Source organism: Macadamia integrifolia, chromosome 9 (assembly GCF_013358625.1).
Source record: "Macadamia integrifolia cultivar HAES 741 chromosome 9, SCU_Mint_v3, whole genome shotgun sequence".
NCBI classification, from domain to species: Eukaryota; Viridiplantae; Streptophyta; class Magnoliopsida; order Proteales; family Proteaceae; genus Macadamia; species Macadamia integrifolia.
Genome location: NC_056565.1, coordinates 22,878,862 through 22,894,741, shown reverse-complemented (window position 1 = coordinate 22,894,741; position 15,880 = coordinate 22,878,862). Strand labels below are relative to the sequence as shown.

General features: G+C 36.0%; 1 protein-coding gene across 1 annotated transcript; it reads right to left on the bottom strand.

Annotated features, from left to right (window-relative positions):
• Positions 1-1,524: 1,524 nt before the first annotated feature.
• LOC122088217 (probable WRKY transcription factor 21) lies at positions 1,525-4,437 on the bottom strand. The gene is made up of 3 exons (XM_042657405.1): positions 2,985-4,437; positions 2,776-2,901; positions 1,525-2,074 (listed from the first exon to the last, which is right to left on the bottom strand). The coding sequence occupies exons 1-3, from the start codon at positions 3,737-3,739 to the stop codon at positions 1,930-1,932; spliced, it is 1,026 nt and encodes a 341-aa protein (XP_042513339.1). The 5' UTR covers positions 3,740-4,437; the 3' UTR covers positions 1,525-1,929.
• Positions 4,438-15,880: the final 11,443 nt, after the last annotated feature.

The window sequence follows — 15,880 nt, the reverse complement described above, 5'->3', positions numbered from 1 at the left end:
TTCCATTGTAGAATTTAGAGGATCTCCAAATTTTGACAGTTCTAAAACCAACAAGAATAATTACAACCCACAAAAGAGAGAGTGTACTGCACTGAAATTGAACAAAATTAGATAGATCCATACACATCCACTTGAACTCCAAAACTAAGTTGTTGTCAAGTCTCAATTTTTTTTGGCGTTACAATTATCTGTCTTGAATATTCCATTTCACACCACTTACAGAGGAATTAGATTCATGCCCAAGGTTCCCTCCCACCCCGGTTAGCCCCATAAAAGTAGATAGATATCCTTGTGGCGATAACAACCACCAAAGATGCCTGGCTGGGGACTACTGCCCAAAAGAGAAAGATTCAACATTCCTATACCATCGGGCAGTCAAAACTACCTTGGAAGGGAAAGTCAAATTTTCAGGTAGAATAACTCATCAATCGGCTGCTCTCAGGGTTACGTACCTGAGCATCCAATATGAGATTCATACAAGTTCAGTCCTTTTCAGCCCCACTCACAAAGATGGTTACAGAGTAAGCCACAAAAAAATCTAAATATAACAAAGTTGGATCAAATTACATTCATCTGTTACGCACTAAAGCTTCAAATTTGACTTTAAAATTGATGTTAAATACACCCAGCTTCATTTCATTATTATCATTATTATTAATATTAATATTTTGAAACTCATAACTTCTGTCTAATATTTTAATATTAAAACTACCAGCTTGGTGGAAAAGTTGAGCTTATACATCCACAAATTTATAGAAAAAAAGAATCTTGCATACTAAACACACAAACCAAATTTGGAATATTTAAAATACACATAATCATCCCATGATCTAGATACCTAAGACAATAATATTATTAACCATAATAAAATAACCTCCCCTCCTCCTGTGATGATATCCTTTTTTTTTTCCCCCTGTTTCATTCACTTGATGAAATAAGTAGGTTGGGATTTTTGGTATTAACTTCATAATCTAATGCATTTGCCAACACAACCTAGTGATATTAATTGACAAAACACTTGCATCAGCTTTAATTGTTCCTGATACTGTTTGGAACACTTGTAAGCATACATAAACTTGATGGCCAGAAATATTCCAATGGAAAGCATGGTTATAAAACACTCCAGATCTTGAATTGAATCAAAATTTTCTTCCATATTGAAATTATTTCTTCCTCCCCCACACCCCACCCCCCCCCCCCAAAAAAAAAAAAACCCCTCTAGTAAGTAAAGGAAGCGAATCAATTATATAAAAGTCAGACAAATGATAACATGATCAAGGAAATTTTTATTTTCTTTTCTTTTTCATTTTGCAATGTTAAGAAAGAGTTATAATTATTATTACGCAATAAGCAGCACTCTGCAGCCATTATTTTTATTTATTTATTACCTTTTTTTTATTATTGAAACTGGACTTGTAATAAAACTGTAGAAATGTGGTGGGGAATTGCATTCTATGTTTTGGTAAAGGCCCCGTGGCCATATGTAAGCTAAGCCTATATTTCCTGACCAGTGTCCAATAAAGATGCTAAAAAGAAGAAATTTATTGGGAAACTAGATCCAATTCTAGCATAGAACATTAAAATGTGCAAAAATGAACTGCATGCTAAAGGGACTGGCATTAATTCAGAAAACCCTACATTGAGAAACAGATCTTTGGTCCCCACAGAAGAACTACATTCTTACAATTTCCAACCCCCTTTTCATTGTAGAGGTGTTGTATAGTTCTGCGGTTTAATATACCTGCCTGCCCTAAGAAGGTCTAAAGACTTGGAGAGCCTCCTCCCCTTGCCAACATATTGCCCCATCATCTGTATATCTCACGCTTGAACCATACACATTATGTACAGAAGCGGCTCGCAACCAATTGATGTGGATAAACACGAGCAGTGGGGCTTTAAACTGATCTTTGCAAAGCTTACTATGAAGTGTTATGTTTGAGCAGATTGGGATACCAATCTGGAGTGGTTATGCTCACCTTCATAAGTAACAGTAAGCATTGAAGGGTCTTCTAGGCACCTCTCAACATGCTTCCTTGCAGGACAACCTCTCATGCTACTACATTTATAGTATCCCCTGCATAGAACCAGGCCTTCTTAGTAATCATACATAATTCTTGAATGTAAAGCTAGATATCAGCAACATTTGAAATGCACCACACATAATGTTCACCACTAGAGAGTTGAAAACTTCGAAGGCCAAAGGAATTCTTGGTCAGCCAAGCATAATGTGGTCAAGACTGAAGTAATAAAGTGATTAACTACATATTATATACAGAACAGCAGCACCTATTGAAAAACTGGTGATTAGTCCCTTATTAATAATTTTGCTGTTGATATTCTGATAACTTGGTCAAATTGAATAAAATGGCACTCTGCCAACATGATTTCAAAAGAATCTTGCTCTATATTATTCAACCCTTGTTTACTCACTAGTTTTCCATGGTACAGGATGTGAAAAGACTCTGTTTTTTAGGCGAATTTATGAACCATTCACAACCATAAAGTGTGAAATATTCTTCCAATGAATCAAGACAGACAAACATTCCTATTGTTTCTACCGCAAATTCGGTCCGAGTATGATAACCCATACAGAAGCACTGGAAAATTTTGGCAGGATCAAAATGGAAGATTGATCTTACAACTACATCAAGTACTCACGCACTTAAAACGGATTTTCCTTTCAAGTTGAGACTTGAATTATCCATCTACCACGCAGAACAATTTAGAAAAGGAACTTATTAGATTGACAATAAGGGAAGGAAAATGTAGACATACCTAGGATGTGGGGAACCCTTGATTGGCTTCTGTCCATATTTCCTCCAAGAATACTCATCAGGAGGGATATCTGCCAGCTTGTTACTGATAGCAGGCACCTTGATGGTTCTCTTCACCCTAAGTTTCCTATAATCAAAATCCAAATATTGTTGAGGACTAAAATCTGTCAAGTAAGACCAAACGAAATTTAGTTAGGGACAGAAACTAACCTCCTCTTGGAGCAATGGCATCTACCACTGCTTCCACATTTGATACTCCCGTCTTCTCCCCTGCCAGAGCACCTCTTCTTGGAAGACTGTTGAGAGTTCCGGTCGGATGACTCAGGTGCACCGATTAAATGGAAGGAATTTCCATCTACACTGCCATCCATGCTCAGAGATGAGATGAAAGATCGAGTGGATGACATGGTTGGCGTGCAACTAGAGTTATCAAACTTGAGGTTTATGCTGCTGTTGCTCCTGCGGTACATCATATCGGCTTGGAATTTCATCTGTTGCTGCTGATGTTGGAAGATTTGATACTGAGTAGATGGAGTTTGCTGAGCAAGTTGGAGAGGATTCTTGGAAGCCGAAGCTATTTCCAGTGCTGGGTTCTCAAGAAGCATTTTCTGGGTAAATTGCATCTTCGAATTCTTAGCTGTTTCGATCCCCTTGATTGGGTTGTCGAGAAAATTAGTAGCTTGGATGAGTTGAAGAGAGTTGGATGAAGCGTCAACTTTAGAAACTGGGTTGTCAAGGAAGACGCTTTGGGGTATATGGGATTGAAATTTTTTGAGTTTTCTGACTCTTGCATGACCCAAACCATTACCAAGGAGTGACACAACTCTCTTGAACTTGAACACAGCCTCCTCAGCTTCCACCATTAATTTTCTGTACTGAACTTGATCATGGGATTGAGATAGAAGGCTAAGAAACCTATGACATGTCTCTACAGCAGCTTTATTAGTTTCTTCAACCTCCTCCATGTCTCCACGATCGAATGACCAAACCCTAATTCTCTCAAAACCCTAGAAACCCAGAAGAGAGAACATCACAGAACTTCGAAATACTACCTCCAAGAGGCAGATCCCCAAAAACCCATTGTAGAAGAAAGAAAATAAGCAACAACCGAGATGGGTTTTGACAAAAATAAAAAAATCTACAAACTTTTTGATTCCTCAAGAGATCTTCTCGTCTAACAGCAAGGCAAGGATCAAAATTAAACTGGTAAAAATTAATCCAAAGATCAAACAGAGAAAGCCACAAGTAGATTAAGCGTTTTGTTTAAATAGGTAGGTCATTAAAATTACAGAGAGAAAGAAGGACACCAAAGAAAGGAGGAACAAATGGGGAAGATGATGTAGGAAACCCTAGATTTTTTTTCCATGGCAGCTGCCAGAACGAGAATGAGAATGAAGGAGTGGGGTGCGAGAAGGAAGAATTCCTAGCCGGCGAAGAATTAAGGAGAGAAAAGCAAAACTGGTTACCATCTTTCAATATTAAATAATATTAAAATAGTTAAAACCCAATAATTAAAAGGAAAAAGGAAATGGATTGTGGGAAATGATATCTCATAAATGAATATGAGAGAGATTTCAAAACCCAAAAGAAAAAAACAAATGAAGAGAGAGAGAGGGCAGATGAGTCGGGGGATGAGGGCGCATGTAAAACAAGCAGAGAGAGAGAGAGAGAGAGAGAGAGAGAGAGAGAGAGGCTAAGGTCAGGCTGGTCTCCTCTCAGAGCGAAAGTAAAACTGCTGCCGACTGTGTTCACATATTGGAAGGTGGGGACCATAGGGACCTTCAGTTATCAGTCTGTTGGAGCCTGGAGGAGAAGTGGGGCCCACCAGGGGATAAAGAATTTTGGGTTGGGGGAGAGGGGGAGAGGGGGAGAGGGGTAGATGGGGAGATGGGGAAACGGGCATCCTAAGCATGGTTCTAGTAATCGTATCGGATCAACACCGATTAGTATCGGTATTGACATTCCTGACCTGATATGATATCGATACACCGATATAGATTAAAGGTAAAATTGTACATATAAATCAAATTTTAATTGAAAATCAAGGGTAAATTAATATGATTTAGAACTATGCGAGTCAATTTGGATCAATATTGTACTGATATCAATCGAGATCATTACCACAATCGATTATTGATTACTAAATCCATGATCCACAAGAGAAGATGATAAGACTTAAGAGGGGATGTTTCAAGAGAGGGGGATGTTTGACAACGTGACAGGCCTGTTGACTGGGTAACTTTTGTTGGTCTCAAATTTGTTCTACAATTGTTGAAAAAATAGTGTGATTCGTTTGAATCGATAATGGGGCATGTCAAGACTTGAACCCACAACCAACCGATTTGAGCAGTGATGAATTAAGGAAATTTTTATCACTAGACTATCAACCCTATTGGTAAGCAATAGAGATGTTATTGACATGCAATAGGAGAGTGTAATAATTACATTAGATGGTCATATTTTTTCCTTCACCCACAGTGGGGGAGATATTTTCTCCTACTCTTTACATGGGTGTTTTCTGTTTATGGTTTAATGTGAGAGAAAAAAATAAATAAAAACCCACATGTGAGTGGTCCGAACAAATGTTATTGGTTTAGACATTTTTTAAATATAAAGATAAAAGAAAAAAAAATCAAAGAATCATAAATTTTTTATTTAGATAAGATTACTGGTAAATTAATGTCATACGATGCCTTACATGAGAGGTAGGGACAGAACAGTTTTTGATAGTACAATCCCTTTGCAGCACAAAGACCAATGAAGGGGTGTATATGGGCACAAAGATAGAGTGGGTTTTTGAATTTTACAAGAGTGACCTTTTATGTTTGGGCGTAATGGCCATAAGACTAGAGACTTTTATTTTGCCCAAATATTAAATATTATAATATGAAAAAAATTTGGCTACAACCCTCCTGATGGTAGCCAAATAAATGGAATAATTCATTTACCCCTAAGGTCCATAAATATCCTCTTAGGTCATATTTTTCAAAATATCCTTTTAGATTCTATTTCTTTGACTGCCATAAGTTGCAACCTAGGCAGCAATTAAATTTCGTCCTTACAATATAACTACTTTGGCACCCCATAACTCCTTCGTCCAATTGAAGTGAATAATAAATAATAGATTTATTAAAATAGAACTTGTTATGCTCAATGAATAATGTATATATAATCTTCAAAAGCTTTTAGGCTAAAGAGTTAAAGATTTTAGTGAAAAACAACCAAAAGAACATACTTATAAAATCATGGGGTTTTACTATTTTGAAGAAGATTCGATACTTGCTGATTCATAAAACTTATACATAATGAGAGGTTAGAAAGGGGTGCCGCTTGGTGTGACACGTAAATTATTAATATTGTAACCTGGTGGTTAAATGGTCGAAATAGTCTCCCAACATTTTTGATGTAAGATTACACAGATCTCGTCTTTTCAAATCTCACACATGCGAAAACCTCGTACATGAGATGCACCATTAATTTTTTCTTTTAATCTGAATTAAATCTTCATACGAAAACCATTATCCATGCGTAATCCACAAAGAATCCATTCATAAGTTAGAGGACTTTATTTGCTGGTCAGATTTTTTCAGTCAAGACTCGAGAGTGGAGGGTGGCCATTAATGAAGCCACCCAACAATAGATGCTCTCATAGAAAGCGCTTTTAAAATCACTTGTTGCCCTACAAGACCCACCACTAATCATGTGGAGATGATGCAGTAAAACACCGAACAAAACACAGTCCAGACTACAGCAAAATATGGTTTGGCTGTGCTAGTGGATTTACTTGTTGGGCTGTAGGACCCATCACTGATTGCAGATTGAAAAAAAAAAAAGGCAAAGATATATAAATACACATAAAAAAAAAGAGCAATTTAATGTACAAGGCTGTCTGTTATGATCCCATATTAGCTTATGGGGGTTGATCTCACATCGATTTCCAATATGAATTGATGTGATTGATATGGTCTTGGGTTCTTTCACCTTGTAAGTTGGTTTATAAGGTTGAATTCTTCCAGGACCAAAACAAATATACACAGTTTTACCCCTTGATTCATAAGAGAGGTTATTTCTAAAATTAAAACATATACAAGGTTTTATATTATAAATGTGCAATTATTATACTCTATAACTCCTAACATCCCAATACATTAATTTTGATGTATCTTTTTTTCCCATAAAAATTCAATTTGGGTGGAATTAATTTATGACATTTTACACAATCCGCGTGAAAGTTAAGATTGCCAAACCCATGGAAGCAAGAGACACTATGCATCAATTATTATTTAAACAAAAAAACAAGTGTTTTTAAATTAAGGGGGAAGAATGCTCCCTGGTCGCGTGGTCCGCGTTTTCCGTATGACTAGGTGCAAATAGACATTAACAATGTGTGTGTTTTTTGTATATTCAATATCCTTTGTGTCTAAGTGTAAGGGCTGCACGATCAAGGACCATTCTTTTTCCCTTAAATTAATTAAGGGCAAAAGACAATTAATTGTCTGATGGCGTGACCTCTATATTAGTGTGAAGACCAATGATTGCATGTGCAATTTTTTATTACACAGGGGTGAGATAGTAATTTTGTACTCCTATATTTAGCGTAGGAGTCACACGTTTGAGCAATATTCTTTTTCCCATTATTTATAAATGTCCAGAGCCTCAACAAATGAACAGATTGATGATTAATTTATGTAATTAATGAAGATTAGGTCAAATATTGGCATGGCAGAATTGATGGTGTTTGGTATATATGTAAGATTTGGCCCATTTTGGTTGTACACAGCTAATTGTTCACCTTTTAGTAATCAAAGTGACCGTCGTGTTACATGATCTTCTTACCAGAAAAAAAGAAAAAAAAAAAAGAAAAAAAAAGAAGATGCTTGATCTTCATTTCTACTGGTGCAACTGCAATTTCTATGAGGGATATTATCAACCATATGTAGATAGTGGACGAACATTGATAATCATTGATGACTATATTTTTTTATATTGGAAAACTTTCTCTTTTAATAATAAATTTATTCACATTAAATTGATGAAGCCTCGCATGATACTATGTTTAAGGGTGTCAAAGTTCAAGCCAAATTTGTCAGACCAACTTAAGCCGATGGATCAAATTTTACACTATAGTATTTAATTATTGTTCAATTAATTATTATTATGATGGGTATCCAGGTTTTTGGACTAATTAGTCCCATAGGTCCATACTAACCTCACAATCGTAAGGATCATATCATATCAAGGTTGAATGGTATTTAATTATTTAAATCTAGGCTTAGTCTTAATTGAGTTGATTAAAATAAAAGAGACAGGCAACTAATCTTTATGTGTGTGCTTTGCAAAAAAAGTCAAAAAGATGATGATGCTTGTACTCTTCACCATATGAACATGAATGAACAATGGCTTTATAGAATCCTCAAACATATATTAACCCCCATACATTAAAAAATTATAAGATTGTATATGATACTAATAGAACTGATAAGCCCAAGAAGAAAGTGAGGGGACGAAGAGGTATTAAAAGAAGAAAAGAAAAACAATCTTGTTTGGTTGAGTGTAATAAACCTAAAATTATTTGTATAGGTTAGAGGAGAAGGAATATATAAAACTTCCAAGGTGGAGAATTGTGTGGCATAGGGTGAAGAGCAAACAAATTAAGTCAAAACGAATGCGTTGTGTATGTCCTTTTCTTTTCCTTTCTCGTGCTTCAAGGATAAGTTAGTAGTGGTAGTGGAGGTGGTGGCCACATAACCCCATTTACGTTAAAATTTTAACTTATTTCAACTCTAATTATTTGATTTTATATAAAAAGGGAGAGAGAACACCACTTGGTCGTGTGAAGGAGGGTGATCATTTTACTGCTCTAGTGTCTAGATCCAAGAGTGTACAATCGGATAGTATTCTTTTTTCGATATGGAATAAAAGTGTCAAAACAAGCGACAAAGTGAGGACTGCTTACTAATATTGAGAAAGAAAGAAACAAAAAAAGAGAAAAAAAGGAGCATGACAAATAAGTGGTGAAACTTGACTTAGATCTTGGATTGGCTTTAAAGTCTTTTTCCAATAATAAAAAGAAGATAATGCTTAAGAATTTGATTGATATGCAAGGAGGTCCTTCAACATATATCACCAGTCATTTATTTACTATAATTTTTTTCCTATATATGTCCAAATAAAATGCAGTATTACTCTTAGATTTGTCAAATAGAAATTATTTCAAAGACTAAACTGCAGAGGCTAAACTAGGTCAAAGGTCACAAGGAGTTAGGCCAAACTTCTCTTGTCTATACTGCAAAGGCTAAACTAGGCCCTAGCTTCAGATAAAAGCTGATATTATTTTATAATCCCAAATTCTTATTGATATATATGAAGAATTAAATGGTGCTTCGAGTCATACCTCTTAATCATGAGAAGCAATTTTTTTTAAAGTATGAGAAAATTAGTGGATAGGTAAATTGGGGATTGTGTGGATAATGCACATTCCTAGGTTTAATTATCCATCTTTATATTTACGATTTAAGTAGAGGTCGTGACGCTGGGTTGCTGCACTAGTCTCTTCAAGGATTAATCGAGATGCACGTAAACTGACCCGAACACTTTGGTCAATAATATATATATATATATATATATAAAGTGGTTGAGCAAACAATACATCTTAAGTTCTTGAAAGATTTCGGTTTGAATTTTATCAAACATATGAATTGAGATGAAGAATTTATTTATAAAAAAGTATTTATTTTTACAATTATCCAACTTCTTAGCAGACAACTTTGAAGATCTAAGGTTTGAAAGAAAGCAAAGACATAACTCCTAAAAGATATTTTTCCTTACAAGAGAAATGAAGATTGGTATGATGCAGTTAAGCACATATTGGCATCAAATACTAAGGATATAATCCCTAGTCCTATCACCAAGAAAAAGCTAGTGGTCATTAACCCTATGGAGCATGGAGCACCCCTCCCACCACTTAATTGTATTGAACAAGTAATTGTGCAGTACAGCTATATATAAACTCAACTATACCATATAAATGATGATATGACATTTTATATGACCCTAAATGCATGCTTTGACTTCTTAATTATTGCTCACCATTCTTGATTGGATCAGGACCAACATCAATAGTAACCTCTATTAAGCATTTGAAATTGCTAATTTCATCCATCCACTCTCCCTTGACCTCATTGTATTTAAAATCTTCTTGAATCTTGATTGACAATTGTTTACTTGTATCCCCCATATACATCTCCAGAAATGTGGAGTTTACTAATGAAAAATAGTGAGAGGATAGTTTTTTTTTCACTTAGATTTCCCTCTTTATGGTTCAAAATATCTTTCTCTTGTCTAATAGGTGGGGGTTAGATTTGAATGAAGAGATTCTCTCTTCACACCATAAGTGGAGAAAAACTTGATTTAATAAAAATGGTCATCGGACCACCTAGGTGTATAAAGCCGTATAGTAAAAGGGAGTAAGGAAAGTATTTCTAGGCACTTCTCGAGAACATTGGTAACTCAATATTCTCTCACTTTTTTTTAATAAAAAAATAACTAACAAAACTTTCTTAAGAAAAGATGATTATTTTTGTTGTAAGGATTCACGTAAAAACAACACATTATTGAGATCATTTGTTGATGCAATACACGAACTAGAGATTCAATAAGAATGTGCATACCTAGGTCCATAATGTTTAGAGAAGATGGTCCTCTGGAAAAGCTCTCCTCTTTTCTCTTGTTGATCTTGTCTACTCATTTCTCTATGACGATTAGGGTTTGCAACCAATGAGCATTGCTAAAATTATATAGACTGAGAATAATGACTAACCCTGTAATAGAAAACAATTTGGTTCCTCTTATGATAAGACTCAATTGGCCCCACATACAATGTTAATACTTTACACTTTAGAGCGAAGTAACTATAAAATCCATAATCCATTAGGGAGATTACTTCTTATATCAAACTCATGCAACCAAACTCACTAATCAACACATTTCTACTAATCCATATTCATACAATGGCTGAATATTAACCCATACGTAATGAAAACATTACATTGCTACTACCACTGGGAAGTAATTAAGAAACTCGAATCAAGGCTAAGGCAGGGTGTCAAATGTGAACAAGCATGATCTATCACCTCATTACCCTTTTTTTTATAGGGGAAGGAGGGGGGGAATGATATGAAGGAGAGACACATATGATAGGAATCGATCCTTAAACCATCCACACTCTTGGAGCTTGCTCTTCAAACAGAGGCTTCTGAGATTCATGTCCCTACAAACAAATCTAGAGAGAGAAAAAAAGATTTACCGAGAGTGAGATGGGTAATTATCATATGCAGTGGTGAATAGTTGAGAAAAATGATCATTGCTGTATTCTGAAAGCTCCAAAAGTAATGCATGGATATTGGATAATCTCTTACTTTGATGAGATATATAAAATCATCCAATCAAGATGGTTTCAGGCTTTAGACATTAGATGATGATGATGATCATCCTGATCATGATCTTGATGGTGATTTACTAGCCAAGACACTAGAAAGGACCCAGTCAATGGCGAGTGAGGGCTAATTATAAGGGATAAGAAGACCCATCGTAGAGAATACCAAGGCTGCAAACACAAGACAACTTTTTACTTCATTTCTCATTCCCAATCAAATAAAAGTGTAATATAATGTTTCAATAAGAATTACTTTCGCCCTTTCTCTTTGTTTATTCAACATTTGCATTGTTTTTAATCTTTTCAAACCAAAAAATAACCTACTTAAACTAAAAGCCCATTTCACTATTGGGTTGGGTAGGGAATCTAGAAATCATACACATACAGTTCTCTTCTTTCATTAAAGTTAATCTAGGTAACTATGTTCGTAACCCTTGAAAATTGATCAGAGAATGAGATCGATGAGAGGTAAAAAAAAAAAAAATTCATTAACTATCTCCATTTAGTTGGGATAAGACTGAACCGAATATTACGAAGAGTTGATGATCTATTTACTCCATTAACCGGATCTAATGACTGTCATGACTCATGAATGATGATGATGCCTAGAGGCCGAGAAAAAGAGAGAACATGGTATGAATGAACAATGGCTTTATTGAGTCCTCGAACATAGATTGAAAAAATGGGACGGATATTGTTGTGAGACTGTATAACCCTTAGATTAGTGTAGAGATAGTCAATAAGGATGAAATTTTTTATTTCAAGCTGTGATCATTTCACCCTTCTTTATCAATAAAGCAAGGGAAGGATGAATTATTAAAAGAATGGAAAAGGAGGAGAGATAGAGAGAGGAAATGTGGCAGATAAATTAAGATAATTGACTTACTTCTTCAATTTGCTAAAGTGATTTCCAAATTGCAATTATAAAATAAAGATATATCATCATGGTTAAGGATTTGGTTGCCATGCAAGGAGGTCATAGTGTATCACCCACCCCACCAGGCCACCATTGACTTACTATAATTTTTGTCCCCCATCTATCTTATGAGATTATGTCCATATTAAATGCACTTCCATCGATGTCTATGCTATCTAAAAGGAAAATTAATTAAGATTAAAAAAATAAGGTTGGAGTGGTACTAGGTGTAGGTCAGCATGGGAATCTGTATACCTTGATTGCGAGAGCGGATCAGATTCATGTACGAGAATATACGAGAACGTATCTGATTCGTAAATTTAGAATCAAATTTCTCTCTTCATTTAATAGATCCTAAATCCACAAAATAGGGATGTACGAGATACGTGAACCTGATTCGTTCACCTTGATTGCCTCTTCTCTACCTAACTGCATTCATTAACATGATTTGGAGCAATTCTATGGCTTTCAAAAGCTTGTCCTTTTGATTGTGAACCGAATAAAAATAATAAGGTAAGTGTTTCTTGTGGGGGGAGCATGGTCTCTATGTGTTTGGGCGTAGCCTCATGCTCCCTTACAGAAACCATTTCCCCAAATAATAGTTTGCGTGTGGGACATGGCTTCATTCTATTTTGTCATAGAATGAATGGAAATTAACTACCTAGGATTATATTTACCTTCACATTAGACCGGTTCGGACTGATTCAAGCCTTAACCGACAAGAGTCTTGGCCATAAAAATGAAAATACAGAAGTGGAGATGAAGTCAATCCAAATTTGAATTAGATCAATTGGGTATTCATCTTTACTTCAGATCCATTGGGTATTACTAAAATATCCATGTACTCCTGAATAACCTTTTGAAATCAACCCACAAATACAAGCAACGTAATACCAGACATCATACCCACAACATACCTTTTTTTTTTTATAAGATATCACAAACATACAGTTTTACATATTGGAGGGGTGTCTTTTGTCTCAGTTGCATGTTTAATGCAAAATATTAATGGGCAAAAGATGGACACACGACTACAGTGTACATATCTCCTCATTTAATGACTTTTTTTTTTTTTTTTTGCTAACGACGAATATCCAGGCCTTTGGCCTAGCTAATCCTGTGGGCCCGTACTAACCCCACAACCGCATGGACCGGGCCATACCGGGGTTGAATGAGAACCATTCAACTTTCACTAAAAGTAGTGAAGTGCACTAAACACCCCCGTGTGAATGACCCAAGGTGTACTTAGTGGGAGTCAAACTCTCTTCATTCAATGATGTCATGTCTTATATACAAATCAAAACCTATTGAAACTCTTATCCCCTCTTTAGTAGCGTATGATGCCAATATAAGAGGAAAACATGCCGATCCCTTTTCCAATATTAAGAATATTTAACCAGATATATCAATCCACACAACCTTGGTCCTATAAACCCATAGTATATATATGGTGGGTATATAAATAGAGTTAATATAAATTGATGCAGAAGTGAAAGGAAATTAAGAGCTATAACCACTCCACTTGTTGCTAGTTCTTCAACAAGATTACTATTGAACTGGCTAAGCAACTCGTCTGGCTTTCTCCATTGAAAATGAAGACAAGAAGCATCTTCATTGTGACTTTTGAATTGTGCTTCCTCTCATCAGATGGGTTATGTTTATGGACAGCTCTCTTTAACTCAACGTTTACTCACTCTTTTTCCTTCTTTGTTTCAAAGCAAAAGCCTTTCCTATGGCTCATAAAAGATAACTCTTTTGGCCACATGACAAAGGGCCATTGGGAAGAAAGTAAAGTGGAAAAAAAAAAAAAACTCTCTACAGGGCATAGTGTGAACTGTATGAACATGCTTGGCCTGTCACTGCACTACTCTTTTCTAGTTCCTGCTTGTGAGAATCCTGTCCTTATTTACAAGTAAACCAGAATCTCCACACCTCAACGAGAGAGAGAGAGAGAGAGAGAGAGAGAGAGAGAGAGATGGGATGCATGGGAGAATACGTAGCATGATTGGAAAGGAGTATAGTCTTGGCAGACCCACGTGGAAGAAAATTTTTCCCATATGTTTCCCTAAGACTCCTTTTTCTTTTTCTAGTCAACATTGGCATTGCTTTTCTCTTTTGAGAGAGAGAGAGAGAGAGAGAGAGAGAGAGAGAGAGAGAGAGAGAGAGCTTAATTAAACAAGGAGCCCTACCCAGTTCACTGTTGGGTAGGGAACCTAGTAATCATATACATACAGTTTCTTTTCTTTGGTTATTAAAGTTGGGGAATCTAAAGTAACTATATAACTTAAAAAGTGACCAATCATTCTATATTCTGTAACAATAAGCCAGATGCAATTGGATCCTAACATGAATAGTTACTATTTCATCATAATATAAGCTTACAAAGTGTGACCAACCACCGCCCCACTCCTATAAATAATGAAAAGGAAAGAAAAGAAAATGCTTGAGGCCTAAGCATAGATTATTTAGTGTTGATAAAGAGAATTCCCCAAAACTGCTATTGGATCCACCAACCCATTTTGCATCCTAGAAAGAATAGGGGTTCGCTGAGGATCCTCTCCAATGACTCTTTGATTGGAGAGAAGCTAGGGATATCAATAGGTAGGGCGTAATCGGGCTTCCCATTTTAGTACCTTGCATTGTAACCGGCCTATCTAAGTAAACAGTCCTCATATGTTAGAATTGGTCCCATTTACAAATGGTCAGTTGGGAAACCAGTCTTTAATTGGGCTAAATGGGCTTAAATGGGTTAATGACACATTTAGCTCTAAACAGGCTATAATCAGGCTTTAAATATGTCAGGCTGAGTTGGGCTATTCATCGCTTCAGTCAAATAACACCCTTGCACTGGGAATGACTAATTGTGATAGTACAAGGTTAGAGCCCGACATGTTTATTAATCAGGCCAGACCAATTTGCACTTTAAACGGTAGCGCCTGGTGGGCTGGGCCTGGAATGGACACCCCTAAGAGGAGCCCATGTATCAGATAATCAAACCTACCTATCTAATACTGATTTTTACAACCATGGTAACGAAGCCAACATAAACTTTACCCCACTGTTTCGAGAACCAGCCATCAAATTAATGGCCACAGGAATTCACTACACTGAAATGTTTATTAGTGATGCAGTATAAAAATCATTTCTATCTTCTTCTTCTTCTTCCATATATATATATATATTTTGGATAAAGAAAAAAGAGTGTTCCATGATATCATAGTCCCCAGGCTGAAGCCCTCATACAGCAAGCAACGTTCCCACAGGATCAAAAAGCAATAGTGAAACATACCAACTCGAACCCACAACCAACCGACTTAAGCAAAGAAGGAGCAAGGGCTTCCTTCAACAAAACTATAAAAATCATTTCTGTCAACCACATTATTCTTCTTCGGGCACACAGCACACTTGATCCAATTCTAATTTGCAATCCCATTAATTACGGGTAGTTTTCAGAATAGCAATTTTGGTTCTAATTCTCAGAATTAGAGAATTGCCTTTGGATGCACTAATTGGATCTCTAATTCTTCTCCACTCCTTTGGAGGTTTATCTATTGTTACTCATTACTTTCTTTCTTTAAGTTAAACCAAATCTCTCTCTCTCTCTCTCTCTCTCTCTCTCAAAGAAAAGTAAAACAAAAATATGCAGTAGGCTGTGAAGTCATATGACAATTCAAAATTTGTAAGATGAGCTATCACTAATTAAAAAAATGAATGAAATCCACAATTCCGAGAAGAAACCCCAGCCCCCCCCCCCCC